This window comes from Monodon monoceros, unplaced genomic scaffold, assembly GCF_005190385.1.
Source record: "Monodon monoceros isolate NGI ecotype Baffin Bay Population unplaced genomic scaffold, NGI_Narwhal_1 Super_Scaffold_2, whole genome shotgun sequence".
Classification (NCBI taxonomy): domain Eukaryota; kingdom Metazoa; phylum Chordata; class Mammalia; order Artiodactyla; family Monodontidae; genus Monodon; species Monodon monoceros.
Window position 1 is genome coordinate 23406047 of NW_021703776.1, and position 18392 is coordinate 23424438.

An 18392-nucleotide genomic window follows, 5' to 3' on the forward strand; every position below is an offset into this window, starting at 1 on the left:
TGGTCCAACAGATCCTGTGGGTAGCAAATATACTACTGTGAGCTCCTTTTGCCCATTTAAAATTTTCTCTTATAAGGTGAATTATGAAACTAAAACAATGAAACCCTGAGCTGAGTCACTCCTGGTCAGCACTCTTGCCAAAACGCCCTCTGGTGAGACCCGGAGATCTGCACTCCAGAGTCTGCTGTGGTCCTGCCTTAAGCCAGGCTTTTTCAGAACTTTGTACCTGGACTGCTAAGAATCAATAAAATATAAAAGTTTCATTTCCATACTTCTTCTTCCACAAGGAAGAAGTTTGAGACAAGAAGGTGAAATGACATCTAAGCTTCATTATAAACATTAAATGACTTGTGCACATTAAAGAGCTGTTCCATGTATTTTTTATAACATTCAAGAATAATTTAATGTGTCAGTTTCAGAAAGTCATTTGTAGAAATCAATGTAGATTTATTCCTTGATTCTTTATATGGAATACATTTTGTAAAAGTATCGCACACTGAACATTTACTGATATTTGTATCTGCCTTGATTTTTATTTCTGTGGTTATTTTTAATTAACAAAGATAACAGCCACTACTGGTGATTTATGCTTCTGGAATGTGCTGGCTAACCACTACCCTTTTGACGAGGATCTTTCTTTGGAAAAGCCCACATGGTATCTGGGAGCTACTCCAGACACTTGAATTATCATTATTTCAGCAGCCTGCTGAGAATTCTGCAGGTTGGATCCACTTTGAACAGGGGTTATTACTGAAATCCATCATGAAAAGTGTCAGGGTTCAATAATGAAAGCAAAGCAGGAAATTTTTACCCAGTCAGGAATTCCTAAGTTACAGTGTTTAAGAGTTCCAATCACTTTGCATTTACATTTCTTACTATGTGTCCAGCTGAGGATTCAAAACACCAATACCCTTTGTCTCATTCTTGGATGCACTCAAAGTACATGAATTCAAAGGCCAAATATTTAAGTTTTGGATTTTTTTAAGCACTCACTGTGGGATCTTTGCCAGCCATTTTGCACTCTTCAACTTTGATTGCAGATGCTGGCCAGAAAACCTGCTCAGAAAGGAAAATAAAGGTTGCATAATCTCACTTGTATATATGACAGCTCAGTACTGTTCATTTACTTTATGCTAACAGATTTCTTTAAGTTAATTCTATATTTATATTTCAAATTTCTTCTTTCATTTTATGAACTCAAGTTAATAAAGATTTTATTACTTTATTCTAAGAATTATGTTTTTGTTTCTTCCATGAATTTTTCCTTCAACAATCCTTTCTATAATATGTGCTCATTTACTAATGGTACAATTTTAAAATAAGGAAATTATTGATGTGCACCATATAATGTATATTTCCCTCCCTCTGATTTATAGTACACTTTTCACAACTGCTTATATCACAATGAATTTATGTTTATACTGCTATCTTGGGGTTTTTTTGGTAAACTACACAGCTAGGCTGGTAAATTTACTGCAAACTAGGTACTTCAACAGCTAAAATAACCTGGATAAAGATTCTCTCTCTGACATACTGTGCTAGCATGCTAAGTCATTGCAGCCTTGGGTCAGGTCTGATGGAGATGATTTTTTTTTATCCTGTAGCTTTTTTCAGCCTGTAGCTCATTGTTAAAATAATAAATTCAGATGTGTTCTTGCTGTAATAAATTTATAATTAATTTACTTTTATTTCTTTACTTTAATGAAGCTCAATTTCCTTGCTGTGACATAGAATGATAAATATAGTTAGCCCTTGAACAACTCAGAGGTTAGGGACACTGACCCTATATTCCAGTTCCACATCCAAAGATTCAATCAACCATGTATCATGTAGTACTGTAGTATTTACAACCAAAAAGAATCTGCATATAAGTGGAGCCATGCAGTTCAAATCCCTGTTGTATAGGCCACATTTTTTCAAAGAACACTGCATTTAATAATTGTGTTCTTTTCAAGGCCTTCTTGGTTTATGTACAGATGACAAGGTACGCTGTCCTTTAATCTGACCATTTTTCATGCTATACTCCATGCTTCTCCTTTTCCCTTTCGATGTATGTATACACGGGAAGTATTTTCTCACTTAGCTTCAAGTTTTAGATGGCTAAAAACTATGAAACTAGACATGGAGAAATGAATTGATTATATTTTCAGTCCTTGAAATAAGTAGTAATTTCCAACTATTTATTGATATATGACCTGTATTTTCTATTGTTCTAATGAAGTACATAATTTTTTCATTGTATTTGAAACTTTTAAAGAAAAAGAAACCTAGGAATTTAGCATTGCCCTCATGAAAATGATAAACTTACACTCAAAGGTTCTTGACTTATGTTGTTAATATTCAAGGAAAGAATGTGATCTTTGCTGCCCACATATATCCGGTCCTGATCTTCATCCATTAATAATATCCTGTAGTCTAAAGGGTGGTGAGATAGGCTGAAGTATTCAGAGGTCTTGGTTTCTCGAAGCTCTGAAATAGTGAATAGCACAAGTGAAAATTGAGTATCTTGATTCCATTATTTTAATGAAAATTATCTTATGGAAATATTTACCAAAAAAGTCAAAATACATTTTCCTCCTACAATAAATTAATTTTAAAACAGTTATGTTAGTGGATATTTTTATTTATTTCCTCTATGCTGAATTAAAACATAAATAAATCCATAAATGCAATGTTCAAGTTTATAGTAGTACTACTTGATTACAAAATTATTCACATTTTGCTAGGACCTCAACTCAGTTGTTTACTGTTTGTCATCAGCTCAAAGCTTGTTAAAATAAATCACCCAAAAAAATATAGCAAGTGATTAGATTGAACAAAAAACAAAAGCAATGATGGTGTGAATGTCTTCCTAGACTCTCTTAATATTTTATTGTTGGACTTCAATACATTCATCATTTTAGGGTTGTTGTTTCCTACCCTGAATATTTACCTTACTTCCTCAACATAATTCTAACTAGTTTAATAAATTTTTCTATAAATTACTTGGATGTTGTTCAGGAAAAAAGTTAGCCTCTGCTAGACCAGAGGTTGTTGCTGAAGTAGGAAAAAAAATCCAAGAGCTCAGAACATGAGAGAGAATATAAAATGCAACAAATGTCACTCAAAGGTTGGAGAAGACACATTCTCCTTTGATTTTGCCTAAAATCCAGGGTGTTTAATAAAGCTTGCTTTTCATCCAATGGAGGAGATTCACGGCTGCATAATTTTCCTGTAAAACATCATTTGTAGGGTGCTGGTTGGGTGCAGAATAGATATTCAACAAATACCTCATGAATACATAACTCTCCAGTGAAATACACAGATTAAAGAAGTAAAATATGACTGAGTTTGTGGCATCTGGGGCACAGCCACTGGAGTCTGAATGCTGGCTCTACCGTTTCATTTATATATGTACTTGGCCAGTGCCTTTGTCCCTCTAGACTCCAGTGTCTTCATCTTTAAAGTCAGGATAATAATAGTCCCTACATCATAGAGGTATTGTGAGGTTTAAATTGTTAATATACATCAAGAGCTTAAAAGAGTACCCGTCTCACAGTGACATGGTTTACATGGGTTACCTATTATTATGACTTGGGACAAGACTTCAAGCTTCAGCCAGACAAGTAAGAAGAACAATTCTTTACACAGGGAGAAAATATGGAAGACTAAATTGTCTGATTTATATATATTAATATATTTAATATTTCTTTTTGTCACATGTAGAATCTACTCAAATTATTTGAGCAGGACAGTAAAATAATAAATCATATTTAAGAATAATAATTTGGTGTGCAGGATAATTTTGGGGCATGTGAGACTGGAAAACTAAGAGATGCTCTTCCAGATATGATGATGATAAAGACCTGGTTTGCCAGAAATAGAAAGGAAGAGAGGAGTTGACGTGAGGGTCACTTAAAGAATTTGGAATGATTTTATATGAAGTTGGTCTTTGGGTAAAAGGAAGAGGTAATTATCTTCCAAAGATGTAAACTGAGAACAGGATAAATGAACATGGCCTTTACTAATTTTGAGAGATTCAAAAAGGAAATTTCTTTGGTAAAGACATTACTTGAGTGTTGATAGATTAAATTCAAGTAAAAGTGGAAATGTCCCACAAGCATGTAAAATTAGATAACTAATTTGTCATTAAAAATATCAAATCTGCAGGGAGAGATTTCCAGTTCTTCTCATGGATGATATGAAGCTCAGAGGGTAGACAGCTCTGAGGAAGCTCTGAGGAAGAGTAAGTCTAAAGTGAAAAGCAAAACACAGAGATGCATTGATCATTAGATCCAAAAAGAGTATCTCTGTAATTGAAACTCAAAGTGAGGCATGATGTACAGGCAGCAGTGGAGAGAGTACAGAATTGGAGTCAGACAGTTTTGAGTTGAAATCCCAGTTTCATCACTTACTAATCTGTTAGTTTAGGAAAACTACCTTGTTTCTCCCAGGTTTCGATTTTCTCATCTATAAATTGGTTATGTTAATACATAGCTCAAAGGATGTTCCACCAGCACACAGTAGAAGATCAGTGTGCTCCTTTTGGCAGGAGAGATTACTGACCCTCTGTCTAACAGACATTTTCTTTCTCTTTCCTGTTGGCAGGGAACCATATGCCAACCATAGTGGATCCCCCAGCAAGTGAGTGACTAAAAATACGACCATGTGACTAGTTCTGGCCGATGAGATTTAGAGGGAAGCCTTCTGCAAGGTTACTAGAAGAGGTTTCTTGGGTCTTAAAAATGGCACAAAAAAGAGGTGATTTCTTTTTCTGCCTCTGGACATTGGTAAGTGAGCATATAATACTTTCAGCAGTTGCTGCTACCAAAAAGATTGCTATGTGAGAATGGCAAGCAGAAATTTAGGAAAAATGCTGAGCTCTATAAGAAATCATTCAATGTCTACACTAACCCTACAACTGCTCTACTACAGGATTACTTCTGTTATATATGATTTTTTTAAAAAAAATCCTTGCTCTTTTTTAGGCACTTTGAATTGAGGTTTTCATTTCCTGTTGTTTAAACCCTTACTAACTGATCATATCTGATAATATCTCTCCAGTGTTCACAGCACCTAACACCTTCTCACTCTTTCTACCATGGTTTGTTTAGTCTGGCTATTTAAAAAAAAAAAAAATTTTTTTTTTTTTTTTTTTTTTTTTTTGCCTTCTCTTCCCAATGTATATTGAAATAAAACCAAGAGTGTGAACTGGGCTGGGAAAACAGTCTCAACTAAATTTTACTTGCAAGTAACAAACAATGGCAGTTCTCCTCTTTACCTGTTTTGTTAGAAAATAATCAATTTCTTGCATTAATTCAAATACCAGAGGGAGCAATAACTGCATTAACTTAAGACCTTTCTGGTCCAAGGATTTTATCTCTTTTTCTGGGCCATCAAGCTATCTTCAAATTTAATTACCTATAGCTCATTGATAGCTGACAGCTGTTAACCAAGGAAGATTTACTTTAGAAGTGCCTCTGTTAGAAGCCTAGAAGCTAAGGCTATTTTTTTAAAATGCTATTTAAATTGCTGGTAGTTAGCCATAGCTGAACTCTGGGGCTTGGGAAAAACAAAAAAATCAAAATGAACCTTTTTTTTTTCTTAAAGAATAAAGAGATGAGTTCAAAGCATCCAGGATTTTTATCTATAAAGAGAATGACTGAATAATCCATCATTTTTGGTTTAATGCAGATCCAACTTAAGTCAATGAATGATTCAATAATTTGGCTACAGTTAGAGAAAATGACTGATTTAATGATTTGGCTATAGTGAGAGAAGGAACTCACAATTATTGGTCTCTCATCTAAACAAGTCACAGAATGGCACTGTCCTACATTTCTTTACATCTTAATAATTATGTCATTCTTTTCACAGCATTGGAGGTACAGCTAGTTGAGCTATTTCTCCGGACATGCTCAACTGACTGAGAAGGAACTTTGAGAGTATGCAGTATTAGAAAATGCAGCGGCCCCACAAAGGGCAGTGTAGGTCTCTAAATCCTTGGGAAAATCTCCTGGGAAACAGTATTAAAAAAAATACTACATGCTTCTATCCTGAAATCCACATTATTGTAGCGTTCTAGGGTGGAAAATTACTGTAATGTCTTCCATGGCAGTGTTCCCTGAGGGAAAATTTGTAGCATTATATGCTTACCTGAAATTCATGTATTGACATGGGCTTACCTTTGTATGGAAACTATTGTGAGCCTTGAGAATTTAACCAGGGCTGGGAGAAAAATAAGTTCCCCCCAAAAATAAACCCTCGCTATATAAGCTTCTGGGACCACTTGAATATAGTCAACACACTGCTATAGCAATTACAACATAGTTTAATATACAGAATATATTGTCTGTAATTAACACTCTATCCCTAACCATATTAAGAATTAACCTTTGTTCTCTGTTACTGATCTTAAGATTTCTGAGGTGACTAAGTCAGTGAGAACTTATTAATGTGCTCGAAAATGTGATCTTGGTGGAGGAAGGTGGAGAGTCTAGAGTTCTCTTTTATGAATAATATATATCTGTTAAACTACTGATTAGGGAACACATTCCCTCAGAATACTATATTATCTTTGGCCTTTTATAAGTTTCAAAAACAAGCAAAAGATTACTTGATTGAAAATCAATCCCCAGGGGTCTCTTTATGAGAAGCATATGCAATGGTGGCTTATTAATTATATTTAAAGTTCATGATGTGCTATTAATTAATTAAAATTTTTTTGGCATTACTTCAATATTTTATTTTTAGGGACCACAAGATGAGTTAAGAAGTTCTGGAAAATATTGGAGAGGCAGGATCCCTATCACAAAGGCTTTGAGTACCAACATAAGAGGCTTCTACTTTGTTCTAAGGACATTTGTGAGCCTTGGGAAGCTACAAAGCAGGAAAGCAACAAGGTCATCTTCTGCCATCAGACACTATTTATTAAACAGCAAAATTAATGAAGACCAAGTGTCTACCACATCTGAAGACTGTCCCATCCCCAGGGCCCCTGCTGTGAAGGTTGTCACAGAGAGAGAAAGCATGGTTTGGAAATCAAGGGATGTTAATGTCATGGGCCCTGTCACAGAGCAGCTACTCAGAATAGATGTGTGGAAGGAGTGCAGGAATAACCAAGTGAGTGAGTGTGCCCCAGAGGCTGTGGAGAAAAGGGAACCCTCTTGCACTGTTGGTGCCAATGTAAGTTGATACAGCCACTATGGAGAACAGTATGGAGGTTCCTTAAAAAAACTAAAAATAGAACTACTATATGACCCAGGAATCCCACTACTGGGCTTTTACCCTGAGAAAACCATAATTCAAAAGGACACATGTACCCCGATATGCTATTAATTTATATATTCAATACATCTTTATTAAACCCTTATCAAGGCAGGCTAGACATCTGCTCACAAAACAGGACACTAATATGAACATACCAGGCCCCTACGACAATTCCAAATCTTGACTTACATTCTGTTATTTTGTTTGGCTAAGCCCACCATGACAGTTTCCTCACCATAAACCTCAGCTCTCCCTCTGGCAGAATGCACACCTACAGATTTTAAAGTAAATCCTTAGCATGTCTTTTACTTTGGAGACATTGCTACTGACAGGATAATTTCCTCTCCTGAATGTCTTATCTCAGAAGAATTTTAAGTAGAGTGGGCTTAAATGACCCATCCTCTCCCTGAGGCTCACTATCTTGAAAGTGGCTTAGAAACTGAACTTCACCTATCCCTTTAGGACAAACAGGCAGATAAAGATAAGACCAGTGAAACTTCAGCAGGCTGACACTGCAGTTCCTAATTCCTAAGGCAAAGAGACACCAGAAGGAATGTAGTAAAAGCACATTTGCTCAAAAATAATAGACCCAAATAGCTACCACTTGTGGGTCTAACAGCAGGAGTAACTGTTCTAGGTGCTTAAAACACCTGTTTAATTTGCATTTAAAACCTCTTTGTTAGGCTTTAATATCATTCCTGTTCCATATTTAAGGAAACTAAAATTCAGTTCATTTGAGCAATCTAACCAAGATCACATAGGAAAGAAAAGAAGAGGCTAGAGCCAGGATTCAAAGCAAGGTGGGTTCCTTAATCTGTGAACTCTATCAGACACCCTTTTGTTTTTCAAATAAGACGGACAATTTAAACACTTATTTATTGGGTTTTTACTATGTTCTTGACCTGCCCATGAGTCTGTGCAGTGCCAAATATAGTATAAGAAATGCCTCAGTCTCTCAAATTTTTTCTTTGCCAATTTGAGGAGCAGGGGGTGAGGTGGGGTGGGGAGAGGAGAACATTCTCCAAACAACTTGAGAATAATCAAATTCTCAGTGATGCTCTTCTCATTAAATCATCAGATCAAGTCCAAGAAAAGCTGCATGAGAGTGAGATCAGAGAGTCAGATATAGCTTCATGTAAGAGGTAAATGGTTCCACATTTTCTATGTTTTTGATGGATGGGCATGATTGGCTAAGTGGAAGCAAACTGCCAAATGGATGAAAGAAAGAAAAAGGAAAACAGTTCTATTCAGTGAGTCTGGCCAGGGAAGGACAACAGTGAATACAGAATGTATCTCCCAGGCACTGCATCAGAGGGCAAATTAACCAATATATAAGAGCTTTTAAAGATGATTCTCATCCTGGCTTGCCACAAACAGCCCAGCTTTGGGCTGTTTTACCAGTGTAATTATCAATAGTGCCCCCTTTACACTCTCAAAAGATTCATGGTCTAAATGATTAATTTTAAGCTTTCTCTTCCTGTCTTGAATGATTTTCCATTACTTTTAGAACAAAATCCAAAATTTTTAACATGGCCTTTGAGGCCTGCTATAATCTGGCTCAAGATGACCTCACTAGAAAATCTCAATCATCACTATTTGGATATTTTGTTTGTGTTCTCACCCTTCTGACCTTTTCACATCTTCAAACTTGCCTTCCTCCTTTCTGCCTTAGGGTCTTTCTACATTTTATTCCTCTTGCTGAGAGGACTTTTCCTACCTTTTTCTAACTCCTACTCATAACTCAAGCAGTAATTTCGATGTAATTTAAATTGGACTGCTTCATAAAGGCTTTGTTGATCAGGTCTCTTGATGTCAGGTCTCAGATCTGCTGAGATTTGCTCGATTTCCCTTTGAATTTTCTCTTCTCTTAAAGGCTGCCTGAAAGATGATTTGAAATGGTTTAAAATGCCATGGATTGGGGGGTGGGGGACTATACTGTATGACTTGCTAAGGCCCACACTGTTTTCTGTATAGTTTTGCATCTGAAACTGCCTCAAAATATGAGACAAAGTTCTTTGTTCGTTCACACTCTTTCCCTTTATTCTGTTATATTGAGTTTTATGACCTTTTAATTTTACTGAATTAAAAATTATGAGCATGGATCCACCAGAGGGCAGAGAGCAGAAACAAGAAGAACTACAATTCTGCAGCGTGTGGAAGGAAAACCACATTCACAGAAAGATAGACAAAATGAAAAGGCAGAGGACTTGGTACTAGATGAAGGAACAAGATAAAACCCCAGAAAAACAACTAAATGAGGTGGAGATAGGCAACCATGCAGGAAAAGAATTCAGAATAATGATAGTGAAGATGACCCAGGACCTCGGAAAAAGATGGAGGAAAAGATTGAGAAGATGCAAGAAATGTTTAACAAAGACCTAGAAGAATTAAAGAACAAACAGAGATGAACAATACAAGAACTGAAATGAAAAATACACTAGAAGGGATCAATAGCTGGGTAACTGAGGCAGAAGAACGGATAACTGACCAGGAAGACAGAATGGTGGAATTCACTGCCACAGGACGGAATAAAGAAAAAAGAATGAAAAGAAATGAAGACAGCCAAGGAGACGTCTGGGACAACATTAAACGCAACAACATTCACCTTATAGGGGTCCCAGAAGGAGAAGAGAGAGAGAAATGACCTGAGAAAATATTTGAAGAGATTATAGTTGCAAACTTCCCTAACATGGGAAGGGAAATAGCCACCCAAGTCCAGGAAGAACAGAGGGTGCCAGGCAGCATAAACCCAAGGAGAAACACACCGCGACACACAGTAATCAAACTGACAAAAATTAATGACAAAGAAAAATTATTGAATGCAGCAAGGGAAAAATGACAAATAACATACAAAGGAACTCCCATAAGGTTAACAGCTGATTTCTCAGCAGAAACTCTACAAGCCGGAAGGGAGTGGCACGATACATTTAAAGTGATGAAAGGGAAGAACCTACAACCAGGATTACTCTACCCGGCAAGGATCTCATTCAGGTTTGATGGAGAAATCAAAAGTTTACAGACAAGCAAAAGCTAAGAGAATTCAGCACCACCAAACCAGTTCTACAACAAATGCTAAAGAAACTTCTCTAAATGGGAAACAAGAGAGGAGAAAAGGACCTACGAAAACAAACCCATATCAATTAAGAAAATGGTAATAGGAACATACATATCAATAATTACCTTAAACGTGAAGGGATTAAATGCTCCAACCAAAAGACACAGTCTCACTGAATGGATACAAAAACAAGAGCCATATATATGCTGTCTGGAAGAGACCCATATCAGACCTAGGGACACATATAGACTGAAAGTGAGGGGATGGAAAAAGATATTCCATGCAAATGAAATCAACAGAAAGCTGGAGTAGCAATACTCATATCAGATAAAATAGATTTTAAAATAAAGAATGTTACAAGAGACAAGGAAGGACACTACATAATGATCAAGGGATCAACCCAAGAAGAAGATATAACAATTAAAAATATATATATACCCAACGTAGGAGCACCTCAATACAACTGCTAACAGCTATAAAAGAGGAAATCGACAGTAACACAATAATAGTGGGGGACTTTAACACCTCAATTACACCAATGGACAGTTCATCCAGACAGAAAACCAATAAGGAAACACAAGCTTTAAATGACACAGTAGACCAGATAGATTTAATTGATGTTTATAGGACATTCCATCCAAAAACAGCAGATTACACTTTCTTCTCAAGTGCACATGGAACATTCTCCAGGATAGATCTCATCTTGGGTCACAAATCAAGCCTTGGTAAATTTAAGAAAACTGAAATTATATCAAGCATCTCTTCCGACCACAACACTATAAGATTAGAAATCAATTACAGGGAAAAAAGACATAAAAAACACAAACAGATGGAGGTTAAACAATACGTTACTAAACAACAAAGAGATCACTGAAGAAATCAAAGAGGAAATAAAAAAATACCTGGAGACAAATGACAATGAAAACATGATGATCCAAAACGTATGGGATGAAGCAAAAGCAGTTCTAAGAGGGAAGTTTATAGCAATACAAGCCTATCTCAAGAAACAAGAGAAATCTCAAACAGTCTAACCTTACACCTAAAGGAACTAGAGAAAGAAGAACAAACAAAACCCAAAGTTAGTAGAAGGAAAGAAATCATAAAGATCAGAGCAGAAATAAATGAAGTAGAACCAAAGAAAACAATAGCAAAGATCAATAAAACTAAAAGCTGGTTTTCTGAGAAGATAAACAAAATTGATAAACCTTTAGCCAGACTCATCAAGAAAAACAGGGAGAGGACTCAAATCAATAAAATTAGAAATGAAAAAGGAGAAGTTACAATGGACACAACAGAAATACAAAGCATCATAAGAGAGTACTACAAGCAACTCTATGCCAATAAAATGGACAACCTGGAAGAAATGGACACATTCTTAGAAAGGTATAACCTTCCAAGACTGAACCAGGAAGAAACAGGAAATATGAACAGACCAATCATAAGTAATGAAATTGAAACTGTGATTGAAAATCTTCCAAAACACAAATGTCCAGGACTGGATGGCTTCACAGGTGAATTTTATCAAACATTTAGAGAAGAGCTAACACCCATCCTTCTCAAACTCTTCCAAAAAATTGCAGAGGAAGGAACACTCTCAAACTCATTCTATGAGGCCACCATCACCCTGATACCAAAATCAGACAAAGATGCTACAAAAAAAGAAAATTGCAGACCAATATCACTGATGAATATAGAGGCAAAAATCTTCAACAAAATACTAGCAAACAGAATCCAACAACACACTAAAAAGATCATACACCATGATCAAATGGGGTTTATCCCAGGGAGGCAAGGATTCTTCAATATATACAAATCAATCAATGTGATAAACCATGTAAACAAACTGAAGAATAAAAACCATATGATCATCTCCATAAATGCAGAAAAAGCTTTTGACAAAATTCAACACCCAGTTATGATAAAAACTCTCCAGAAAGTGGGCATAGAGGGAACCTACCTCAGCACAATAAAGGCCATATATGACAAACCCACAGCAAACATCATTCTCAATGGTGAAAAACTGAAAGCATTTCCTCTAAGATCAGGAACAACACAAAGATGTCCACTCCCACCACTATTATTCAACATAGTTTTGGAAGTCCTAGCCATGGCAATCAGAGAAGAAGAAGAAATAAAAGGAATACAAATTGTAAAAGAAGTAAAACTGTCACTGTTTGCAGACGACGTGATGCTATAATTAGAGAATCCTAAAGATGCCACCAGAAAACTACTAGAGCTAATCAACGAATTTGGTAAAGTTGCAGGATACAAAATTAATGCACAGAAATCTCTTGCATTCTTATACACTAACAATGGAAGATCAGAAAGAGAAATTAAGGAAACACTCCCATTCACCATTGCAACAAAGAGAATAAAATACCTAGGAATAAACCTAACTAAGGAGGTAAAAGATCTGTACTCAGAAAACTATAAGACACTGATGAAAGAAATCAAAAATGACACAAACAGATGGGAGAGATATACCATGTTCTTGGATTAGAAGAAGCAATATTGTGAAAATGACTATACTAACCAAAGCAACCTACATATTCAATGCAATCCCTATCAAATTACCAGTGGCATTTTTTACAGAATTAGAACAAAAAATCTTAAAATTTGTATGGAGACACAGAAGACCCCAAATAGCCAAAGAAGTCCTGAGGGAAAAAAAACTGAGCTGGAAGAATCAAACTCCCTGACTTCAGACTATACTACAAAGCTACAGTAATCAAGACAATATGGTACTGGCACAAAAACAGACATATAGATCAATGGAACAGGATAGAAAGCCCAGAAATAAACCCACGCACCTATGGTCAACTAATCCATAACAAAGGAGGCAAGGATATAAAACGGAGAAAAGGCAGTCTCTTCAATAAGTGGTGCTGGGAAAACTGGATAGCTACATGTAAAAGAATGAAATTAGAACACTCCCTAACACCATACACAAAAATAAACTCAAACTGAATTAGAGACCTAAATGTAAGACCGGACACTATAAAACTCTTAGAGGAAAACATAGGAAGAACACTCTTTGACATAAATCACAGCAAGATCTTTTTTGATCCACCTCCTAGAGTAATGGAAATAAAAACAAAAATAAACAAATGGGACCTAATGAAACTTAAAAGCTTTTGCAAAGCAAAGGAAACCATAAACAAGATGAAAAGACAACCCTCAGAATGGGAGAAAATATTTGCAAATGAATCAACGGACAAAGGATTAATCTCCAAAATATATAAACAGGTCATGCAGCTCAGTATTAAAAAAACAAACAACTCAATCAAAAAATGGGCAGAAGACCTAGACATTTCTCCAAAGAAGACATACAGATGGCCAAGAACCACATGAAAAGCTGCTGAACGTCACTAATTATTAGAGAAATGCATATCAAAACTACAGTGAGGTATCACCTCACAGCAGTTAGAATGGGCATCATCAGAAAATTTACAAACAAGAAATGGAGATGGTGTGGAGAAAAGGGAACTCTCTTGCACTGTTGGTGGGAATGTAAATCGATACAGCCACTATGGAGAACAGTATGGAGGTTCCTTAGAAAACTAAAAATAGAATTACCATATGACCCAGCAATCCCACTACTGGGAAACCATAATTCAAAAAGACACATGCACCCCAATGTTCATTGCAGCACTATTTACAATAGCCTGGTCATGGAAGCAACCTAAAAGCCTATTGACAGACAAATGGATAACAATGTGGTACATATATACAATGGAATATTACTCAGCCATAAAAAGGAACGAAACTGGGTCATTTGTAGAGACATGGATGGATCTAGAGACTGTCATACAGAGTGAAGTAAGTCAGAAAGAGAAAAACAAATATCATATATTAACACATATATGTGGAACCTAGACAAATCGTACAGACGAACTGGTTTGCAGGGCAGAAATAGAGACACAGGTGTAGAGAACAAACGTACGGACACCAGTGGGGGAAAGTGGTGGCAGGGTTGGTGGTGGTGGGATGAATTGGGAGATTGGGATTGACATATATACATTAATATGTATAAAATAGATAACTAGTAAGAACCTGCTGTATATAAAATAAATAAAATAAGATTCAAAAAATAAATTATGAGCATGAACCAATAAAGTGAGAAAAAAATGCTATCCAATTTTTTGAATTAAGGTTTTCATGATAATAATTTATTACTATTAAAAGGTAAGGTGTATGGGGAGAAAGGCCCAGTTTTGGAATGAGCCAACTGGGGCTGAAGTTCTTGTTTCATCATTTGTTGATACAGGGCTTCGTTTGCCCCCATTCACCCAATCACTCCCCCCCTTCTATTTCCCCCCACCTTAAGTCTTACATCTACAAAATAAAAGGAGGAATGAGATTATTTATTAACCAGAATGCTCTCCAATGTTCCCTGCAGCAATAAAAATGTCCATGAAAATAATTCCTTTTTAGCTGTTTATAAGTTTTATCTACTATTGTAAAATATCTGTAAAGCTAATGTAATCCTTCATATTACTATAAAAATGATAAGAAGAAAGGGCCTCTCTAAAAATCTATCTTAGCAATATGTAATACACAGTAATACAACTGTGTCCTTTCTGGAAAAGAAGCTAAACCAAAAACCAAGGCTTTTTTTCTCCCTACCTAAAGCACATTCCATTTGTGTTGTGTGATTCAATCAACCAGAGAATTATAAATTCTGACTTCCCTTCCTCTAAGCTTACTTGGGAGACATGAAAGCTGGCTTCAAAGATGTTAGATGCCAGGAATTCCCTGGTGGTCCAGTGGTAGGACTCCGTTCTTCCACTGCAGGGGACATGGGTTCCATCCCTGGTGAGGGAACTAAGATCCTGCATGCCATGAGGCACGGCCAAAAACCAAACAAAATGCAATCAAAACCAAAAGTGAATCACTCTGCTGTATACCTGAAATTAACACAACATTGTAAACCAACTATACTTCAATAAAATTCAATTAAAAAGAATAAAATTTAAAAAAAAATTCTAAAAAAAAAAAGATGTTAGATTCCAATCTTTGGCTCCATGTATGTGGCAAATGGTGGCTGGAGTCTATCTCAGAATATGGAGAATATACAATTAGGGGATAGCTAAGATGTCTTGAGAGTCTTTAAATTAGAAGGAAGTAACTTCTGGAAAGTAGAACCAAATCTGAACCTATTGCTAAGCTGTAGAGGATAGCATGGATGAGCTGAGCTGTCATTACCAGTGACATTCCTACTGTCAGGAAGACTGCAGCTTAAGAGTGTCCACTTAAGATGTAAACAAGGGAGATAAACTTGTGGAGGAGGAAACACTTCATCTGACACCTCCTTTCTAGAGCTCTTGACACTTCTGGAAAAGCTGCTTTGGGGCAAGTTATTCAAAAACAGTGGGTCCAAGGTAAGAACAGTAGGTAAGGAGACAATACCTCAGACTCAGCTGTTTGCAGTGGGGAGAGGTGAAGAGCTCACATGTTGTATCACGCCAGCAAAATCCCAGGGCAGAGAGAATACAATAGACCCCACTCCCCCACTCTAATCCCCAATGTGAACCATTCCCCACACAAACCATCATATGGAAAGATTCTTATAGTAGCATTTAACACTTGTCTATCACAACATTTATACTATTTATTGATTTTCTATGCTTTCAATAAAACTTTCTTTGGATACCTGTGGCCCTCCAGTGGGAACTTCTAGTTAGCAAACTTGATTAGAGCAAGAGTAGTAGGAGATACCTTGTGCTGAGTGAGGTCTCTTGTCCCATCTCACCCCCATAAAGTTCTCTGACCCTTCATGCCAGTTCCCTATGATATAAAGCTTACATTTAAAAAAAATACAGCAGGCTCTTCACAAAATTAAAATATTCTTTGAGGTATATATTTATTCAATCATTCAATAGATAGTAAATGAGCCAGAGGCCAGTTAAAAGATGCAAATTCTTGGTGTTTCCCTTCAAAATGGATAGTCATCGATAGAGGTACACAAACAATTGCAGTACAAGAAGATGACTCAGGAAATTAAGGGGACATTGAGGAAGGAAGATTAAGTCTTTCTGGAAATAACAAGAAAATCTTAAAAGGAAGGAAGCACTTGACCTTATTTCTTCATTCAACAAATCTTAGTTGAGCCACTCTATTAAATTAATACACAGAAATAAATGCACAAAGTATGGTAAAAGACAAGATAAGTGCTTCAAGCAAGGGCAGCTGCTTTACATCAGGGGTCAGAAAAAGCTTCTGTGAGTGTCATATAAGCTGTGACCTGAAGGATAAACATGACTTAATAAAGAGATAAGCATTTTCCAGGGAGAAGAAAGAGCTTGTGTCGAAACACTGAGATGAAAGATTCAAATATGTTTAGAAGTTTTTAGAGTTGATAAGAAAGAGGATTTGGGTGGGCAGAATCAGGGAATCAACCAACATGCAAAAATGCAAACTTCTCGGTTGTCACACAAGTAACCTGTAAAGATGCAAATTCCTTGTATAGCAAACCAAAGTGCTTGAATTTTTTCAAAGTTGCTTGGGGCACCAATGAAAAAATCTGAGAAAGCACATTACATGATAACTTGCAAGTTTTACAAAGACTATTCTACTATTAAAGAATTTTCAAGAGTGAGATTATTTTATGACACAATATTAAGTGAATAAAGTAGAATAAAACATTTTGTATAACTAAACTATAAGATGCCTGCATAGATGCATGGACAGAAGTCTTGGAAAAAATTCAGCTTATTAACATTCTTCTTCATGATGTGTTAAATTAGAAATAAGAAACCGATAATACTGATGGCTCAATTCAACATTCTGTCAGTTTACAGAACTGTAATTACTCTTTAATCAAGAATCAGGCTGCGCAAACTTTCTCTACAGACCTCTATGATTTAAATATATTCTCATACCAGAATCTGGTTGCACTACATATAACAAAATGTTGAACTAGACAAGGAAAGAAATACCAATTATCACTAACTGGAAAACAGCTATATATTGCCAAAATTTTTCTATCTCTAGATTCTTTCAGAATGATGGAAGACCACCCACAGCTTCCAGTAAAACAGAGTATTTGGAAATTAACAATCCAGCTCCTCCCACTATCAAAATTCTTGAACTTTGCTTTCACTTGATGCATCTTTAAACCCATTTTCATTTGCACACAGGAAAAATTACAATAAACTGTATACCACAAAATCTCAAATCTATAGAACCAGACTTTATGAAAAAAGAAATACAGAGATGTTTTCCTAAAGAGACAGCTATTTTATCTAAATATTATTTAATTCAACATGACTCACTGTTTAGCCAAGTTACTGCTTTTGGCTTCAAAACAAAGAAACACATTTGGGAAAATGTAGAGGACAGTGGAGACATGTTCATTTCACTTTAAACACATTCATCATTCATTCAATGCAGAAGCTCCCTTTTCTCTTTTTTTCTTGTTTCTCTCTCCCCTAACACTGTCTAAAATACAAGGTCAGTGACTGCAGTGCTCAGCTGCTGGAGAGGAGATTTTTAAACAGCCCTTGGGAGTGTGCCTCTACATAGTAATAGAGCTACCCTTTGATTCTTTTCAAGAGAAGCACAAAGGATCCAACCATGTTTCCTGCAGCTTTGAAAAGCCCAAGACTCATCGTATATACAATGGCTTTTCAATGTATATGTAAGAGGTTTCTCTTTACTTCATCCTAGATTGGGAAACCATTTGTTTCCAAATTTAACGTGATCCCATTTTGAGAAGGAGTAGATGCAGCCTCACTCAATTTTTCAAACTAGAAGATCAGTGTTGTACTTTTCTGCTTTTGCTCTGGGACATAATATTTATCATTCCTGCAGGCACTTCAAGGAGAATAGCAGAATATGGACTCAAAGCTTATTCATTTTACAAAATGCTGTTGCTTCCATCAGGTAAGAATTAGCCAAGGCTGTCTCTTTAATTTTCAGGGTACAAGTAAAATCTTTTGGTGGAAATAAGGCACACTTAAACAAGGAAGTGACAAGCTATTAAAAACCAAAAGTTTGACCTGAGTATTAACAGCTCACAGTCGCCTATTTAATGTGGAGGGACGTTTCATTCTACTGACTTATAGCCATTTTTATCCCTGAATCTCAA

The 18392-nt window shown here is 36.1% G+C and overlaps 1 protein-coding gene across 1 annotated transcript in view; it reads right to left on the reverse strand.

Annotated features, from left to right (window-relative positions):
* The window catches only part of SEMA3C (semaphorin 3C), a 177637-nt gene that overhangs the window by 88701 nt on the left and 70544 nt on the right, over positions 1 to 18392 (reverse strand). The window contains exons 3-4 of the mRNA XM_029233741.1: positions 2309 to 2469; positions 994 to 1056 (exon numbers count right to left, since the gene is read on the reverse strand). Coding sequence (XP_029089574.1) covers positions 994 to 1056; positions 2309 to 2469 — 224 coding nt within the window. The remainder of the gene's footprint in view (positions 1 to 993; positions 1057 to 2308; positions 2470 to 18392) is intronic.